This window comes from Gavia stellata, chromosome 8, assembly GCF_030936135.1.
Source record: "Gavia stellata isolate bGavSte3 chromosome 8, bGavSte3.hap2, whole genome shotgun sequence".
Taxonomy (NCBI): domain Eukaryota; kingdom Metazoa; phylum Chordata; class Aves; order Gaviiformes; family Gaviidae; genus Gavia; species Gavia stellata.
In genome coordinates, this window is record NC_082601.1 from 29,337,708 (window position 1) to 29,357,000 (window position 19,293).

Consider the following 19,293-nt stretch of genomic DNA (forward strand, 5'->3'; position numbering starts at 1 on the left):
ATTTGACAAGCACGGTTCTAGTAAGTAATGCAGTCTTTCATATTAGTATCTGTGTTTTTATAGTGCCATTTTAAATGGACTCTCCAAAATTAGCTTGTCTTCTGTGAAGTCCATATAGGTGAAAGTACTCAGTTTCAAGGTAAAGAGAAAGGAAATAATCAGTCTTGCATTTTACATCCTCGTTCTATTTGGTTTTTTCACTTGGATAGAGGAAGAATAAAAACAAAGGGCATTTGTTATCTAGCACAACTCAGAAGCTATTTCACATGAAAACATAATGAGCGTGACAGGCTACAAATAGCATTGAACATGAATCTTTTACAGAATAAAGGAGGAATGTCCTTTGGTATATTTACTTCAATCAACCCTAATAAGGCTTGTTTTATGTGTTCTATGCATCCGCCATCATAATTATAAATCCTTGACATTTTAGCACTAGCATTTATATCTGCCAGGGAAGCTACCCTGAGTCAACCCTCAAGGAATGTCTGTATTGTTACTATGGATCTCCATAACAGCTCTCAAGTAGTTGCTAAGTGGCTTAAAAAATTACATCTCAGTCATGCTTGAAGAGCTCATCAAACTTTGCCACAAATACCAATGTTAAGTACCCAATCAGCTGCATTGTTTGAAGTACAGTCACGTGTGCCCACGAAGGAATAGGTTGGACAGGAAGAAGTAGTATATAAGGTCTCATCAATCAGGTAGATTTTTTTTGTCGTGACCTTTAAAAAAAAGGAAAAAAACCAACCCCAAAACCTGCCAGTTCAGCTACAGGGAAATAACAGGAAGATAAGGATATCTTTTGATTTGATCACACACACAAAAACAACAGCTAGACTTTCTGAAAAGCATGCACAGAAGGGTTTTCTCAGGCATGATTTCTTAATATGTTTTTTTACCTTTGTAGAATAGTTGAGGACTTTCCCAAAATAACAATTAAAAAAACACCCCAACCAACAACAAGAGACACAAGAGGAATTACAGCAGCCTGTTAAGAAACTCTGAGACCTGGAAACTCAGGTTCCTAAATTTAGCTAGTTACCCAACTTCAGTGACAAGACTGAGAGCTAAATGCAAGACTTGTAGTAACAAAGTGGTCCAGAAGTTTTGATCTCCCAGAAGTAAGGGAGAGTTCGAACCCCTTCCTGTGGCTGTGATGTCAGTAACCACAAATCTAGTAAATTCAAGTAGGCGCAGTCAGCGTAGCTCTTCAGCAAACAAACACCCCGTTGGGTAAGCAGCAGCGCCACAGCACAGGCACAGCAGGAGGGCTGAGGAAGGAGCTCCAGAGAGTTAACATGCAGTCCTTTCTTTACGTATGGCTGTCTCTAACTAATTCTCTCTCAGATATAGTAAGTGATGGGCAAGAAGAGGAACTCCAGATTTCTTGGGAAGTAGATCTGCTGATTAAAATGTGAAGACTGGAAACAATTGGTTATCTCACTGTTTGGACAAACTTTTGCGGCTTAGTGATAATTGGAAAATCTCAGCTTAATTTATGAAGAAAATTATTATTTAAAGTATCACCTCTTGTGATAGTGCCAGTTCATGGTGAAATACAAACCTTTGAAGCATTTGGCAGTATTGAGGACTTCCAGTGGCCCTGTGCATTTAAACCAAAATAAATTCTGCAGGGCTCTACCAGTCTTGGCCTCATATTTTACCCTTGTTTCTTAATTTTGTTCCCTGCTCTGTTCCTTGGGTTGTGCCAAAACAACTGCACTGTCACTTGAGTAAGGATCCCTCCCTGCCACTGGCACACTGCTTTCCCTTTCCCCAGAAAGAGCTGGGACTTCGGCTGGGTCTGGTCTCTCTTTTTTAGGCATGCTGCTTCTCTTCCTATTTTGTATGTTCCTTGTGTCTTTAAAAAGTTTTGAGAGCAGAGGCTACCAGTGTTTGTACTGTGTGGAGTAGGATTCTGTTCTTGGCTACTTTTAGACAGTACCAAAAGAAATCTGAATAATAAGGGTAGGAAAAGTGTCAGGTGGTCTTTGGGAAGATACTTTGGTGTATGAAGTTTTGGCATGTAGGTAAACAAGATGAGCTAATCACTATAGCTTTCATGTAATGTATCTGTAATTTGTTTTCATATGTAGGTGTGAAGGAAGGCTGCCATATGGTGTGTATATTGGTATTTTTCCTTGACAGCCTTTATTTTAAGTTAAAGGAATTCCAAGGCAAACTATTATGCAAGAATACTATTTCAAATACTTACCAGTATATACCAGAAGAATACCTTGAAAGAAGATTGAAGAAAGGCTGTAGAGCTTCAGGAAAGTTTTAAATTGAAAAATTAAATGACACTTTTATCCGTTTTTGAGGAACCCTAATTACCTTAGTTCTGTCTGTGTTGCACTCTTGCCAGTCTTTCATCTTTTAACCATTTGAACAGGCGTCTTTCATAAGTAATATATAAAATCTGATTTTACATTAATGAGTTTGTGGAGTTCTGAGACAATTTCCACAGTGGCTTTAAGAAGTTCTTTTGTTCAACTTATGGTATGCTTTACTCTCAGTCTTCTTGCCTTGATCTAAAGTGTTCTCGTCCCTTTGTGGGCGTAAGTTAAAAGTATAACCCGTGCCCCTAGAAGAGTTTCTGTTAGGAAGATGAACTCCTTTGCAGAGCTGCAGAAATGTTGTTCCTGCTCTTGTGTTCAGACTTCATGACACATATGTGCACAGCACTCTAGTGTGCTGTCATGGGACACTGGTCCCCCTTCGTTAAAGGAGACAGAGATATGTCACTACTGTGAGGTTACAGGCAATGGTAGTCTAAGGAGATGTTAATTCAGTGAAGTGTGTTGACAGAAATTTACTTTGTGTGGCTCACAGAGGTGAAGCCGCTGGAGGATGGAGAGTTGCTTTTCTTTCTGGTTTAGTCCCCTGAACTGACTCACCATGGATCTAGCCAGTTGTAGCACTTGTATGAAGGTACAGTAGAAACTAGTGGTTGGGGAAAGAGGAAAGTCAGGCCACAGAAGTCTCAAAGTAGGTGTCAGATTTTGAACTTAAGATGGCCTGGTGCAAATTGCTGGCCGAAGAGGTAACTTTGCCTTTATCTTGTGTTGGTGCTGGAGTGTCTTAAATGGCTGCAGTAAAGAACTGACCTGGCCAAACACATAACCTTGCTGAAAGAAAGGAGGAGAGGGGGGGTGGGGGGGTGGGTGGGGAAGGAAAGGATCCCTTTTCCCTTTTGCATTGGTCATATATAGGCTGCTGTCAACTGCAGCCTTTCTCCATTTGTGTCTGGTTGTTTGTGGGTGCGAGCACCTGGGGAGAACTGAAGTTGTTCTGATCTTTTTTTAAAATTTTTTAATATTCTGGTATAAGTGTGTCATACATAGAAACACTGTGTGTCTTTCTACCTCATTGGTATGTATATGTAGGGTTAAATATAAGATTAATCCTACAGATCCCAAATTGAGGGATCAGAGAGCAAGGTAATGTGATGCTGTGGTGAACTTTATTTTCTGCTGTAGCTTGAGCCATCGCTTCTCCTTATGTCACAAAGTTTGAAATAGTCACTGAGCTATCCATTCACCACTCCTGACAGCCCTTTGTTGCGATGTGCGTTGTGTGAAACATCTCTATTGACCCAAAAAAGGGAGAATTTTTTGCTGTGTCATTTTATAAGTAACTAATAATCACTCCCACAGGAGCACTGTCTGTCACAAGTATAGATATGGTTAAAAAAACCACAGACTTTTCTCTTAAATGAGCATTTGAAGTCATGGACAAGGGAGCATGTGAACAGGAAACAAGCATGTCTTGAAGAAACAGACAATTTTACTACCTTTGGTTGTCCATAGTGAGAGAAGAGTGTAAATAAAATTTTGAATGTGAAAAAATTCTGAGGAAAAATTTCCATCCAACTTGAATGAAAAATTTAATACAAGTTGAGCATTTAATTCCTTCTTGTGCCTTTGAACATATCATTTCAACTGTTGAAAACTGCATCTTTTCAATCACGTACTGATGCTAGCCTGTGACTGGAAACTTCTCTTAGTGATCTTATCCTGACAGTAACTAAAAGCTAATTAATTGCAAGCAAGCTTTTATTTTGCCATTTCTTCCTTAGTACCTTGTGTACATGCCTGGTGTTTGGGGTCAGAAAGGAAATAGTGGTGTTTATTTTCTAATTCAGAAAAGCTAGTAAAATACACACTTTTTAACCTTATTAACAGTAATCTAGTTGTCAAAAGTGTAGTTTGAAGAGAGAAATAATTACAAAACCTTTTAAATAAAATGGTGTATAGGGCAATGGAAAGTTAGCTGTTTCTGGTTTAACAGACAAGTGCCTTAAAGCAAGATCTGTAAAGTTCTGATATTTGTTCAAAGGTGGGAATATTTTTCTTTGAAATTCTGAAACTTCACGAAATTGTATATATTTAATTGAGCTTAATGAGCAAGCGCTAAAACAAAACTGTTGCAATTTTAATTTGGAAGGACTTCTTTTTACTGTTTCTTGTGTGTATGGTGTGTATCCCAGTACACAGTGAAGTGTGGCTGCAGTGTACGTGTATGAGCCATGCGCTCGAACACGGTTCTGCAGCTGTAGTTTGGGCTTACGGAGTAGAGTGCAACTAGTTTTGGAAGGACTGAGAGCCCCTGGAAAATATAACATTTTACATGGAAACTGGCATATGGGAACATTTTGTCTTGTGGGTATTTTTAAATGCAACATTGCATCAGTTTTCTGTATCTTAGTGGCCAGTAGTTCCCTGGCATAAAACATGCTGCTGCTTTGTACTCAGTAACATCATTGTCCACTATGGGTGTTCACCCACCTTTCTGTATGTGGGGTTGATGTTAATCAAATGTATGTGCGTTGCTCTTTGTGTTTGGGAATGTAGTCACTTAATTTTTATATAATCTTGTTTTAATTTTCTGCAAGCTTTTCAGTTGAATTATCAGTAAAATATTGGAAGAGTTGTACCGTAGGACACCGTACAAAGTTAAAATTTGCCTGCATTGCCTTGCAATGAATTTTCCACTTACGATCAACAAAAATGCTAATAAAGTAGCACTGTTCATTATTGCTGCCTTATGTTGTGACTACGTCAATGTAAGTAGGGAGGATTTTAGTAATCAAAAATGACAGATAAGTGCTAAGTTTTGGTAATTTATTGATTGTCAAGGTAACTGGTAGGTTGTTGATAGAGATTACAACAATACTGGGGTTAGAACCATTTTACTAATGTAGAAATACATAGATATCTTTTACAGTAAATTTTCATGTTCTTTAACCTTTAAAAAACCTGAGATGCCTAAGTACAGCAAGTGTACAAAACCGCAAAGTACTAGCATAACTTCTACAGTTTACAAATGTGTAGAGTAATATTTTGAGGTGTGGGGAAAAAAAAAAATAACAGCTGACCTACTGAACTCTCAATATTTATAAATTTTGGACTGGTAAAGAAAAAACTAGTGTTGCAAACAATGTTGCTTTCATGATATGTTTGTGGGGGATTTCTTAATGTGTCCTAAAGTTCTTTTCCATCAGAAGAGATTTGCAGTCTGTTTCAATTGCAGAATTTTCCATACTGGAAATAAGAAGTCAATTACTACAATTATTTTTGAATAGTTAATTTACATAGCCTTAATTGTATTCATCCCCTTGGAAAGGCTATGGCTGATACTTGTAATGCATTGATTGATTAGCAGTGTATTTATAAGGTTAGAATTGGTACTGATAAGGTGCTCCTGCAACAGCAGGCAGGAGGAGCTCTCTCCTGAATAAACATTTTAGAAGACAAATGGCTGTTTATTTCATTGCTGAGGAAAGGCTTTGCATCTTTGATACCTCCACGTGCAGTAGTGGAAGTATCTCCTTTCCACAGTCTCTAAAAATGGGAGTTTAGATCATGTTAATTAATGGTGTGTTCCATACTGTAAAGAAATACATTTTCTTTGGGTTTTTAATCTGTCAAAATAGTGCCTAGGTGTAGGCTAGGGAGCTGCAGGCTTTTCACTGAAGTCACTCGAGGAATGACAGCTGTAGGAAACTTCCCCGCTTTCAGATGAGTGTGAGGCTTACATGGTTTTGCTCTGAGAAATCTTCTTGTGGCCGTTTGCCAGGCTGTATCACAGGTGTTTGCCGCTGTCTGCTTCCACCTGTGCCCTGCCTGCTCCAGCTTGGAGTATGGAAATGGAATGCTGGCCTGGATGAGGTGGGAACTGGGAGTGGGGGTGGTGGCAGAGGTGTCTTTTTGGCCTGACTCTGCTGTGGGAGTTGGGAGGAGGGGGGCTGATGTGGGTGTCCCCATCTGCTGAACTTACTGAGAAATGGGTTAATAATTAAGCAGGTGAAGACCTGGGGGTTTATCCAATTCCAGACGCGGTGATTTCGGTATGTCATTTTGCCTGAACCAAACTCATTTCTGACCAGCTGTCAAGGCAGTTGTTTGACTTGTAACCTCTTAGTTCTTGGGAAGGGTTACCCAACACTATGGCAGGCGCTTTAGGGATCCTCGGTGGAGCAATGACACAGCGAAGTTGTTGTTACAATCAAAACTTTATTTTAACCTGGACCCTCTGCAGATTGGGTCCTCTTACAAAACTAACGCCCAAAACCCTCTGCGGACCGGGGTGTTCACTGATGTCCTAGACCCTTGCAGATCGGGTCATTTGAACACATCAGCCATAGCTTGAGCTCGAGGCACACATGTAGAACTCCCTCAGCCCTCGGAGGAAGCAGCCGAGGGGGGAGGCGCCCCGACCCCCGGGGATGGCGGCCTCGGGGATGGCGGCCCCGCAGCAGCAGCGCCAGCCCGATCCCCGCCGGGCCTTGCTGCTGTGTGGTTGCACCGGCAGCGCCGGCCTGCTCTCAGGTGTCCCTGTTCCTCCTGATTGCCTGGGGGCCAGCACCCCTTTAAAAGGAGCACTGGGTATGTGACCGCCTGACCAGGGGCCATGGCCGCCTGCCCTGGAAGATGGTGCACCGGGGGTAGGAGCAGGAGCGCCGGTCCCGGGAAGCCAGTGGAATTACTGTGGCGTAGCCATAATGCAGTTTGCCTTTCTGGGCTCGACTGGTAGGTAAGCTGCCATATCCTACAGGTGTTGGAAGTCTGTCTGTGATCTTGTTCGTCTGTTAAAATAATTTTATGTTATCATTTCTGCTAAAGTTTCATTCAGACCTCGGGGGAATAAGGGAAACTTATAGTGCTTAGAAGCCAAAGTATGCGGTAATACCATAATGCATGTACTGCGAGAGCGGCAGCGCATGGCCAGACTGCTTGTGACCAGTAGAAAATACTTGAAGAAAGCACATAGAAATAGGGTAATTATGATGTCAATGTTCTCCAGGTTTTCTTTTCTGGTTTTTACTACTACATGTTTTGCGGACTTTTGAGTCTGAGGTAATGCTTGCATGTTCCCATATAACTGGTCTTTTCCATCAGTTTGTCTAATTTTTTTTGATCCAGTCCCTGCTTTTGGTCTTTGCCACATCCTGGGGCAGTATGCCTACAGCATTTAATATGCTGGAGTGTGAAACCATGGGGAAACTCAGCTTAGTCTGGCTGAGGAATTCACATTTATTCCCTTCAAATCACAGCTGAACTCCATTTACTCTATTCTATGTTACAAATGCTCAAGTGAACTTTGTATCCTGCTGTTATCTAAAGTGCTTTCAGTGCCGTGGTCCTACACAATCTCAAATTTCCTCTTCATTAGTAACAGCTTCTTTCTTAAAAATTAAGTTTCCACAGCAAAAGTGAGATTGAGAAAGCAAACTTTTTGGAGGGCTACAGTTGTGGAACTTCTTGAATCGTGATGGGCTTCCATAGTAACATGACATGAATAGTCATTTTAGAAACAAAAGACGCCATAGGGGTTTTTTTTGTGGTACTGTGGAAAATTGCTGTGGTCTGTTGATGTCTGCCTCTGAGGCAGCCTTTTCAGCTGTATGTAGTTGTGAGGCTTAGCGATGGCCTGGTGATGAATGCAGTGTGAACACCTGGGTAGTTGCCCTGCAAAGCAGGAATAAGGTACAAAGATGGTTGTCTTTGTTACTGGAATTAATCTTTCCTATATGCTTTGGACAAATAAAAAACAAATTGTATGCTGTAAAAGCTATTTCTGTAGCCATGGAAAGGAAATGGGCTCCATATGGAAAAGGAGAGCAAGTTTTCTACCTAATTATTTAAGGGGTTTTGTGTGTCTCTGAAATATGCGTTAGTAAATAGGAGCTGACACATTTCTAGCAACCAAATTATAAATGAGTGGAAGACCTGAAAATGTCAGTTTCTTCCTTAGAAGCATTTCAGGATTTGTCTTCTCACTTTTTCTTTTCCCTCTCTTGCATTCATCTCTTCCCCTAGGCAAATGACTTCCTTTAAATGTTTGTCTCTTTGTTTCAGTATGCTACTTATCACAGGGTATAGTTATTGACACATGCCTTGGAAGCATCGGAGGAGATTTGGTGTACTAATATTTTTATATAGAGAGTGTGTATGCATACCTTAAAATAACACAGAGAGAAAGTGGTAAATCAATCCTTTAAACTTGTTTCTGTGTCTATCTTGACAGTGCCTAACCAGTTGTGTGTTGTGGTCATCTTCAGGATTAACTAAGAAAAACTTTAGGATAATCATAAGGAGTTCAGAAAAAGTGAAATAAATGAACACCTTAAGATGAAGCTATCTTGTACAATGCTTATTAGGCAAAGTGTGTGTCATTTTATGGCACGAGAACTATGCCGTGTCAGGTAGCAGGGCAGGAAAAGTGCTTGAAACTGCTGCTGTTACCACCTCTCCTCTTGGAGAGGGCTCTGGAGTGTCAAGCGTCCCGTTGGTTGAGAACTGCAAGGCTTCTAATTTGTTTAGATTCATTGGGAATTAATCATTTTTTGTTTGTTTTCCCAGAACTGTAACACAGTTAAGTTTTTTCCTGTAACTGTAACACAGTCTACATCCAGCCACATGTGTCTGAGTCACTTTGTTGATGAAGCTGTATGCACATTATCTGATCACTTTGTATTAGTAGGGACTGAAAGGAAGATCCTTGTGGAAGACCAGGTTAGCTGAAGCAAAAAATTATTTTCCTGGTGTGGTTTTCCTATCATTTTCATGTCAACATTAATGTGAGTTTGGACAGCAGACTTTGCAGTCTGTCATTGCTTAATCTTGACCTTCCTGTGTGCCTGAAGTTGTGGACGGGTCAGTGACTGAGGGATAGTTTCAGAAACAGTTTATGTGGTGTAAGCTTGCAGGAGAGAATGGAAGATGATGATAGATACATGGTAGGTAGAGATGTTTGTGTACCTACCCGGCACAAGAAACTTTCATCCTTACAGAGGCATAGGTTGGGTGATTAGGGAAACTCTGCGCTTGGTCACTATGCCGGATGTATCTTGTCCTTGGATTGTAATTATTACCTACTTACAAATAAAATATGTATCTGCTTGCTCAGTACAGCTTCCATGATTGTGTTACCATTGTGCAGTGTGTCAGCCAGTAACAATAAATTTTTTTAAAATAGTAACACACTCCACCCCCAAGAGTTAAATGCTGTTGTGTGTTTTTAAGCATGTTCATCTCTAAATGTTTTGGAACAATGTAAAATGCTCACTAATGGTAGCACGCTAACTCAGAAAAGCATGTCAGCACAGGGCAGTGCTGAAGCATATACTGAAGTCATATTGAAGTCAATGTATTTAAACACAAATGTATATACTTTCCTGAATCTGTATGTTTATTGTTAGCTGTTCTGAAATAACATTGTTACTTTTGTAGTCCCAATGAAGGATAAGTTTTGCTCTTAAAAAAAAAAAAAAAGGGGAAAGTTTGGGAATACTTTAAATATACAAACTGTATTATCTTTTGTTTTGATAGCTGATTGCTGTTTATGATGAACAAGAAACTCACCATAAGACTGATGGCACCAATGGCAATTTGACGGACAGAATTAGCCCAGACTCTTTTGAGACGGAGGTAGCAGCTCAACTGGCTGCCTTTCAGCCGATTGGGGGTGAGATCGAAGTGACTCCTTCTGCCCTAAAACTGGGTATGTATATCTTGCATGGTTATTTTTAAGTTTTTTGACCAATATCTAGTACTTTCTTATTTCTGTAGTCCAATTTTATGTATTTAAAAGAATTTTTAGCACCCCATTGTTTACCTTGTGATTCAGTGAAGACAGTTATAGTGATGTAAGCTGGGCTTTTGAACAATTGATGCTGAAGACTGTAACTGAGCATAGCAAATTTGCACCTGAGCCTTGCATCCTGCTGTATGTTATGCCCATCCATACAGCTGGGGTCTCTTTTTTTTCTCCTTTCCTTGACTGGGTAGGTTTTTTGACAATCCTTCATTGTAATCTTCTGAGAGTGAAAAAGATGAAACTGATGCCAAGTATTTTCAAATAACAAAGTCATTGAAAAAAAGAAAAACAAACCACCACCCAGCATTTTTGTTGAGGAACCTGAGTGCAATGAGTGTAAAACTGCTGTGTGCAAACACTTTTACTGATTTTTCTGAGCTAGTGCCCAGTTTTGGTGGTGGGAGGTAGAAAGGAGGAGATGCTGCTTGCAAACAGTTCAGCTCTTTGCCTTTGAAGAAGTTGCACAGCAAGAGTCTATTTGCCTATCCAACTTTCAGGTGAGCAAACTGTGATTAAGAGAGGCTTCTACTTAATTCCCTCTTATATCAGGGTATTATGTGAAGTGCTGCAACTCTGGTCCTCTGTGTTATTTCAGTGTGCCTGGAAGGCCAAGAGTTCAGACGCTGGTTTCCAACGGTAAAGAGCTAGAGTCTTGTATGTTGAACACAAAGCAGTTTGAAATACTTTCTTGGATTGAGAGCAGGCCAAGCTGTCATCTAGATACCAGATATAGAAGCTTTCAAAAACAGATTGAAGATGAAGCTTCTTACTGTCTGCCTGTGAAGCAGTAATATGCTGACAGCATTTAGCAAATGAATGCTCAGGAGAGGCTTCTCCGTGTTCCACCAGAGCTCATCATCCAATTCACCCCATAATCTTAAGTACTGCTGGTAGTCTCCTAACAGTGTGCAATAAAATTTCTGAGTGTAAGCAAGTGGGATAAGGACAGAAATACTACCTCTAGTTGTGCTACTCTCATAGAATAGTCTGATTACAACTTCAGAAATTGAATGATCACTTATCTGTTTATTTTAATTGCATTTTTAAATGAAAAGGCTGATTAACAAAAACAGCGGGCTAAAATGTAATTTCTAATAAAGCTCACAGGATGAGGCTCTATAACTTAACTTATAACAGAAGTCTGTGCTCATTTTTGTGCCTGATGTAGAAAATAATTAAATTCAAGCTGCATGAAGACTTAGATTCAAATTTCTGTGTTAATGGATGACTTCTGTTTTTTCTACATTCTAGAATACAGAAAAATAGCTTTCTATATTTAATGACACACAGGAATTTCTTATACCTAAAAATCTTGGGAAAAGACTTATTCTTGCCATAACTTGTACATATTTGTGATGTGTTTTTGGTAAGCATGAGGTATGGAAACGTTTGTGGCTAAAGGTCCAATGGTTGAATGATTTGCCACTATTTATTGCATATTTTTAAATAACAGTGTAAACACGTTTTAGCACGTTTCAGAAAGTGGAGATTGTTCTCCATATACTTCTGAGTTATATAAAAAAAAAAATCATTGTAAGTGGTTTGTCTAGCATACTGTTGTACGTAAGTTGAGGGTTGGAGAGAAGAGTATTTCAACCTCACACAAATTTATGTAAACCAGTTAAATGCTAGAGCTCTTGAGCTCACCAGTAAGCTACCAGTTCAGTTTTCATAGCATTTTATGGAATCCTTCTACTATAGAGTGTAAAGGAGATGAAATGTAACATGAGAAGAGCAGCCAGTTAGGGTTCTGTTTTGTTTTCAGTGCAATACTAATATATATTTGAAGTTAAAATGGGTGCTTACTTCTTAAAATAGAGAACATAAAGTGTTTGTCTCAATAGTTCTCTTTCAGATTGTTTTATTTTAGAAGGTAAATGAAAGATTTTTCTACCTGTCAGTCCTATAAATTCAGTCTGCACTCTGAAATTTAATTGTTTTCTCTTCTGGATTTTACATCATGGATTAAAGTTCTTTAGACTTAATTTTTGCCTTTATCTTTCCTGTTTAAGTCCCTGGACCTTAAATGATGTCCCTATTTCCACTAGAGGCAAATTGAAATGTAAATGAAGAAATAGAAGGATGATTTGGTTGCATCCATATCATTGATGCATGAACCACGGTAGTCTGGCTCCCTGTCTAATTATTGAATTGACTCACATTTGCTAGCAGAATTAAATAATAATAATTTTAAAAAGGTGTTCTTACTTCAGGAGCAGGGATGTGATTAAATATATATGTAACGAGCAAGTGCTGCTTTCCGTGGTAGAGCTGTGTTTCAAGAACTGTCATGTGCTTACCTTTTTAGAGTATTTTTGCAGAATATCTAGGGATGAAATGCAGGGAATCCATTGTTATATAAATTGTCAGATTGTGCAACAATTTTGCCTGTTAATTTATGTTGGGTGTTTCATATTCTATGAAACCAGAGCCACGGTTTTATGCAGAAACAATGCCTGTTTAGTGATCTGCTCAGAGAATGCTTAGACCTCGATGCTTAATAGGCACGTGAAACTAAACACTGTTGTTCTCAAACATTAGACAATTGGCACGAATTTTAGAAAAGGCACTTGAGAGGCTGCCCTCAAACTTAATACTTTCTTAGAAATTGTGTATTTGATCCAGTTAAGTTAATCATATGTTGTACCTAGTCTTAAAGCCTTTACTTGCCAGATAGAGATGGCAATGACGGGGGGGGGAATATTTTTTTTTATTGTATGGTTACTTCTTTCAGGGTTTTTTTTTGTGGTTGATACTGTTTACAATACTGATCAGCTTGACTCTGTAATCATTGTTTTTCCATTATGTAGTTAGTTACCCTTATTTTGCCCTTTGTCACCTGTAACTTTGAAAGTGAGCCAGAATAAAAGCAATCTTCTCTTTGGCTTGAAAGCCAACCTTATCTTACACAGCTTCCACATACTGGCAAAATTTTAGGGGAAAAAGTAAGTTTGTTATTTTAGTTATTATCAAATTACTTTCTTTATACTTGGCATGTATTTCCTGAACTGTTTTAAGGAGATTATTCAGCTAGTTGTTTTCTTGTCCCTGAAATTAATGCATCTCTACTTCTAAAGGTAGCTCAGTGTTCTCAATCAGGTGAAATTGTGGGCTCTTATGTTTAATTTAAGAAAAATGCAGGAAGACTTTTAACTGTTTATGAACACAGTATCTGCTGTGTCCATAACATAAGGTGAGATGCAAACATACTTGAGCACCTCCCTTCCCCCCATGCCCCCCACTGCAGACCTGGATTATCAGGTGTTGCTGACAGTGTCTGAATTCAGACTGCAAAGTAAGCAATATGTCATAGTTTCTTACAGCTGAAAAGGCTTTATTAAAGTTTCTGGTACTCAGGGCTGAAATTACTGATGGTAACATAGTCATTCACTTGTTAGGTACATAGGTCTCAATTTGGTAGTGGGTTTTGCATCCTGGTGTTTTCCTATTAAGCATAAATACTGAAATGGTGACATGATGAAATAGTTGTTTCTCCACAGTTTCCTTTTTCTATATTCAGGAGATGTAATACTTACCTACTGAAACCTGCCATCATCCATTTGAATGTAGATGAAAACCCAATGGTGATGTCACATGTACTGTTGCACACCCAATGACTACAGTTTTTTGAGAAGTACCAGTGCTGTCTTCATTCTTGTTTGGATCGGTTCGACAAGTAATGCCGCATCTCTGTAGAAACCTGAAGAGGGGAAAGGGGCATTGCTTATTTTGCTTCCATTCAGTGTAGATCTTCCAAGTATCTTGCCTTTTTTGGTTTAGTGAGCAGCAAAGTACTGAAAGTAGATTCTGCAGAGGGGCCTGGGGTTCAGTTACACCTCCAGTTTTGTTTCTATTTTTCATCCATAATTCAAGTATAGTGCAAAAGAGTATCAAGGCTGGCAGGGATTTGTTAATTATACTCAGCTTCTCCTATCAGAATCAAAAAGAACTTTTTATACTGAAAATCTTGGTGTACCTGTTTCAGTTGAAATAAATATAGATCTGTTGTAAAAAAAGAAAAATAATCCCCATTTGACAGAAGTGTGATTGGGTAAATAATACATTTCATGCTACAATATAAATGGTAATAAAGCAGCTGTTAATATATATTACAAAATTTAGAGAAGCATGCAACCATTTAATGTGTCCAATCAGCTGTCTGAAACAGTGAAGAAATGATCTACTGATTTTGGTGGATAAGTAGAGAACATTGAGATGAACAATTCAGCTGTTGCAGAACTGGCAGTGAAGAGAGCTTGTCTTGTGAGACTGTTTCTTGTGAGCAGAACTTCCCAGAGTATGCTCATGATGTGGACATTGCAAAATTCGCCAAGAATGATACAGGCAACTAAATGCCTAAATAACTGATTTACATTTGCAAAATTGAATGAAGGGTGAACTTCAACATCTCTAACCCCAAATACTGTCGTAAATTATTTGTTGCTATTTTTTACTTTGTTTCTTAGGTATAAAGCTGTGGATAGACAAAACCTAACAATAAACAGTTGTTTTGGTTTAAGCCCATCTGGCAACTAAGCACCACACAGCTGCTCGCTCACTCCCCCCCTGCCCCAGTGGGATGGAGGAGAGAATAGGAAAAGTAAAAGTGAGAAAGCTGTGGGTTGAGATAAGAACAGTTTAATAAATGAAATGAAATGAAATAAAATAATAATAAAGATATTAAAAAATGTAATGAAAAGGAAAATAACAACCACAACAACAACAAACAAGAAAGGCAAGTGATGCAAATGAAAACAAATGCTCACCACCCTCTGACCAATGCCCAGCCCAAGCAGCGGTCGGTCCCCTGGCCAGCTTTCCACCTAGTTTATATACTGACCATGACATCATGTGGTAAGGAATATCCCTTTGGTCAGTTGGGGTCAGCTGTCCCGGCTGTGTCCCCTCCCAGCTTCTTTTGCACCCCCAGCCTACTCGCTGGTGGGGTGGTGTGAGAAGCAGAAAAGGCCTTGACTCTGTGTAAGCACTGCTCAGCAGTAACTAAAAACATCCCTGTGTATCAACACTGTTTTCAGTACAAATCCAAAACACAGCCCCATACTAGCTGCTATGAAGAAAATTAACTCTATCCCAGCCAAAACCAGTACAACAGTGGAATTGCAGTATGTTGAATACTTTTCAGCTGTGTGACTTTAGCCCATGGTAAATGTAAGGTAACCTACATCCCAGTGGAAGAGTTTATTTTAAAATTCTGTGTCCTTAATGCTTTTCTGGCTGTCTGACTCCTCAGCCCTTCTCCTGCCTGGCATAAACGCTTTGGCATGTTAAACATCACTTTTGAACTTGTGTACCCTTAGACTAAACTTAACCGTTTCAGTGGAGCCAGACCATGACTGACAATTAGTTGCTTTCCCATTGTTTCCACAAGACCTTGATGCTCTCTGGGATTAGATGTTATCTCTAACAGTGTTTCATTTCTGGTCTGTATTGTTCTTGCACCTCCTTTGGTCTGAGTTTATGTAATCAGACAAAATAATTTTGAATGGATAAATTGCGATGCCGTAACATTTCTTTAAAATTGGTATATCAAAGTCATTTAAGAAACACTTATTTCCTTTATTCTGCACAGGTGGTGGGTTTTGCTTTCTAATCAAATGTCATTTAGATAAATACGTTTTGTCTAGTCACTGTTGATTGTTTATAGCAGCAAAATGATTATGTTTGGATTTTTGGCAGATTGTGCATGAGTAGGTTCATTGATGCAATAACGTGTAAATGAACAAGTGTTTGGAATGGTGAAACATTTGGAGATCCTTATATGTAGGGAGTAGCGTAATTACTGGGTTAACTAGCACTGTTTTCTGTTGGCATTGGTTTTGGATGTGTGGGTTGGTTTGGGTTTTTTTGAGCATATTAGGTCCTGAACTCTTTGACCAGAGATGGTAGCTGATGAGACTTTGTAGAGTAGGGACTTAGCTTTGCAGACCTTGTTGACTTTATTCCCAGTTCCAAAGTGCTGTTTTGTTCCTGAATTAAACAGTCATTCTCTCATCTTAAACATAGCTTTGCTGGGGTAGTGGATGACATTCTTGTGTAGTGTATTAAGATCTTTAGAGAGCCCATGATGGATGGGGTTATGTATATTAAGGATACTAACAGTATGTGCAAATAGTCTTGTCTGGTGTTCTCTGGCTAATAGTTTGAGGTTTTGAATTACATCTGTGTTTATTGTTAGAATTTTGAAAAGTGAACTAGCAATGTAGAGTGGTAAATCACAACTTTATGGTAGTGACTAATGGGCTCTGTGTAAATTGATGTGATCTTCCTGAAATATTTTCAAAATGTTTTGGTTTAGATGTTTGCCAACTTCAGACTAGAGGTTTACAATAAGTCTTTTCCAAATAAATGGTTACCCACCAGTAATCTCTGCTCATGCAACTGGTGCATCCGTGATATTTTAAGCAGTGACCTGAAGGTTCTTGCTAAGCTAATGTCCAGTGAAAGTGTGCTTCTTCATAGACCAGTAGTCTATAAGGCATGCTTTGTGTGATCATTAGCTTCAACTGCAAGCTAGCTATTCCTGCAGAGTATGAGACATAGTCACTTCAGAAATGTTCCTTTTTTTAAAAAAATACTAGTATTTCATAACTTTTCAATATGTAACATGCCAGTACATGTCCTTTGTTTTTAATAGGAGAGTTTTCAATTTCTTATAAGGCTTTTCAATTAAACTAGCTGAACTGAGTTTTTAATGTTTGTAGTACTGTTGGCCCTCATAAGCCATCTTGTAATTTCCTGTGCACCCATAAACATGCTACTGGTCCTTCTGGTTTCCTTTTGCACCTAATAGTTTAGTGTTCTTTTCTCGTGGTTTTCACCTCATGGTAGGTAGTGGAACAGGACAGGGGGGAGTAAGAGGTTTAGCCTTTTAAGGTTTTTTGTGATGTCAGTTTGTATTTTCCTTTTCAGTCAATGTGGGCAGGAAGGAGAGCACTAATTTATTTATGGAGGATTCATTTTATGGACATGTCACTCTGAGCTGGAAATGCCTTCATGACTGGCTCAGTGTTTCATTTGCTTTATTTAATAGATGATGGTCGAGTGCAACATAAACTTCCTGTTGCTTTTCTCTCGCTCCTTGCTCTGGTGTTAAGTAGTCATGATTTTGCTGGGAGGAAGACGGACAGTATTTGGTGATACTTGTCACTTCTGAATACTAAGGTAGGAAAAAAAGTGAGGTATGTGTAGGTATCTCCATGACGTGTTTTTTGTTCTTGTTGTTTTAATTATTCTTTCATCTCTCTCCCTTTTTTTGGGAGTTGGGGTGAAGATTCCTGAAGCTGTTCGCTGAGTACAAGCATTATGGCATGCAGATACAGTGAGGTTACTTTAATTGTTGACTATTACAATAAAATTTAGCTTTTTAATGAATTTATACCTTCATTAGTGTTTAGTTAAAATTGAGGTTAGCTAAAGAAATAATTGCTTAAACAGGTATTGATAGCAGGTTATAAAATTCTCATGTAAACTACAGGAGTTTAACTCCTCCCTTTGGAAGCTTTCACTGCTAAGTAGGGCAAGTGTCTTGCTTTTCTCACTGAAAGGTCTTACTTTGGTATTTCAAAATTTGCTTGCCTTTGCTTTATAGCAAATCTCTGAGAACAAGATTTTCTTCTTTTATATATACATATATACATAGGCATGCACACCCGCCCCATCTGACCAACATTCTAGGCAAGTGGAAGACTTGGGTGCAAATGATGGTTGGAATGGCTGATTAGAGTCTCTCTCCTAAAATAAGCTTACAAATGGCAATGATAGTTGAAATTCAAGCTATACTGAGGCTCTTGTGCTTTTGAACAGTCAGTTCTCTCAGTTCTGGACACTTTATGTTGTATCTTCGCAGTGGACATTTGTTTCCTGACAAGAGTGCTACCTGGGAACGCTCCAACCTTCAGTACGTCTAGTACAGGATAATAACAGTCTACTAGCCTAAAAAGTTTTGATTTTCCGTTTTGATGCAGTCGTTTGTGTTGTGGCCATGTCTTTTTAACGTTTGGGAAAGGTTACTTGCAGTCTTACGGGATTTCCTTGAAGGTATTTTAGGGGCTTCAGACAGAGAATAAGCTTAATATATTCCTGTGGTTTTGGGCTTGCTGTAGCTTAAATCGTGCCTCATGGAGTTGTTCAAAACACTTACTTAGTTTGAGTGGCCCTATGTGTTCGGGTTGCTAAGTCAGTCAACAGAGATGTTTCCATTGGTAGTGTCTTAGTTTGAAGTCTAAGGGAACTGAAGGCAAGGCTTCTTCGAGGAGTCTTTGGAAGTTTCTCCCTTGATAGACCTGACAGGACTTAAATTATTATCTCCAGGGTATGGATGTTGCCGGTTTCTGTGCTCAGACTTCAGAGCTTGGAAAGAATTCCTTCTCTTTCTTGTCTGCTTTGAAGTGGAAGTATTTTAAGTAGGCTTGGGGGCATTTTAAACAGCATGTATTTGGTTAGTCCTCTTTCAAGCTGGTGTAGGGATACTATGGCTATACAGACAGCATATTTTTTAATTACAGGGGAAACCACATGATTATGTTTTTTTAAAAGTTAAAAAAACAGATATGAACTGAAAATATTCATTTGATAAACAAAATGTTGCTAATGCTTGTATACAGTCTACATGCTGTGTCAGAGTAAGTAGGAAAGACACTTTTTCTTACATAAAAGCTATCCTGTTCATCTTAATCTTGCAATGTCAGTTTATTGGCTGAGCATTCTGATGTTTGTCAGTACATTGAGCGTACTACATTCATGTTACAATTCTCTCCTGTATGATTCAGGGGAGATTAACATTTTGAAATTGGTAAATTTCAAAAGAAATGCATTACAGAAGCACATGCTGCCTTCCATGGTTTGAGGCAATACTGCTTATTTTCTTAAGCAAATACAACTTTATTCTCTCTCTCTCTCTGAACTAGAAGGCTGCTCTCATAGTAGTGATATCAAATGTTGTTCTGTGCTGTTTGTCATAGGTGTTGTGGGGATGACATTGTGCTTGATAGATTTTTCTCTTCTGCAGCATTCTGTTTAATCTGGTTTTAAAGAATCGTGATGAGCAATTAAAGTCTACTTGTGTTCCTAAAACAAATAGTTTCTGTTCTCAGGCAAGCTAAAGGTTTGAAGATAACTTTTCATTTCAGTCAGTATGCAGGCTTGGTATATTTTGACCTCATGACTTAA

General features: G+C 38.9%; 1 protein-coding gene across 1 annotated transcript in view; it reads left to right on the top strand.

Moving 5' to 3' along the window:
• The window catches only part of PARD3B (par-3 family cell polarity regulator beta), a 427,904-nt gene that overhangs the window by 119,727 nt on the left and 288,884 nt on the right, over positions 1-19,293 (top strand). Inside the window, exon 3 of the mRNA XM_059820147.1 lies at positions 9,837-10,008. Coding sequence (XP_059676130.1) covers positions 9,837-10,008 — 172 coding nt within the window. The remainder of the gene's footprint in view (positions 1-9,836; positions 10,009-19,293) is intronic.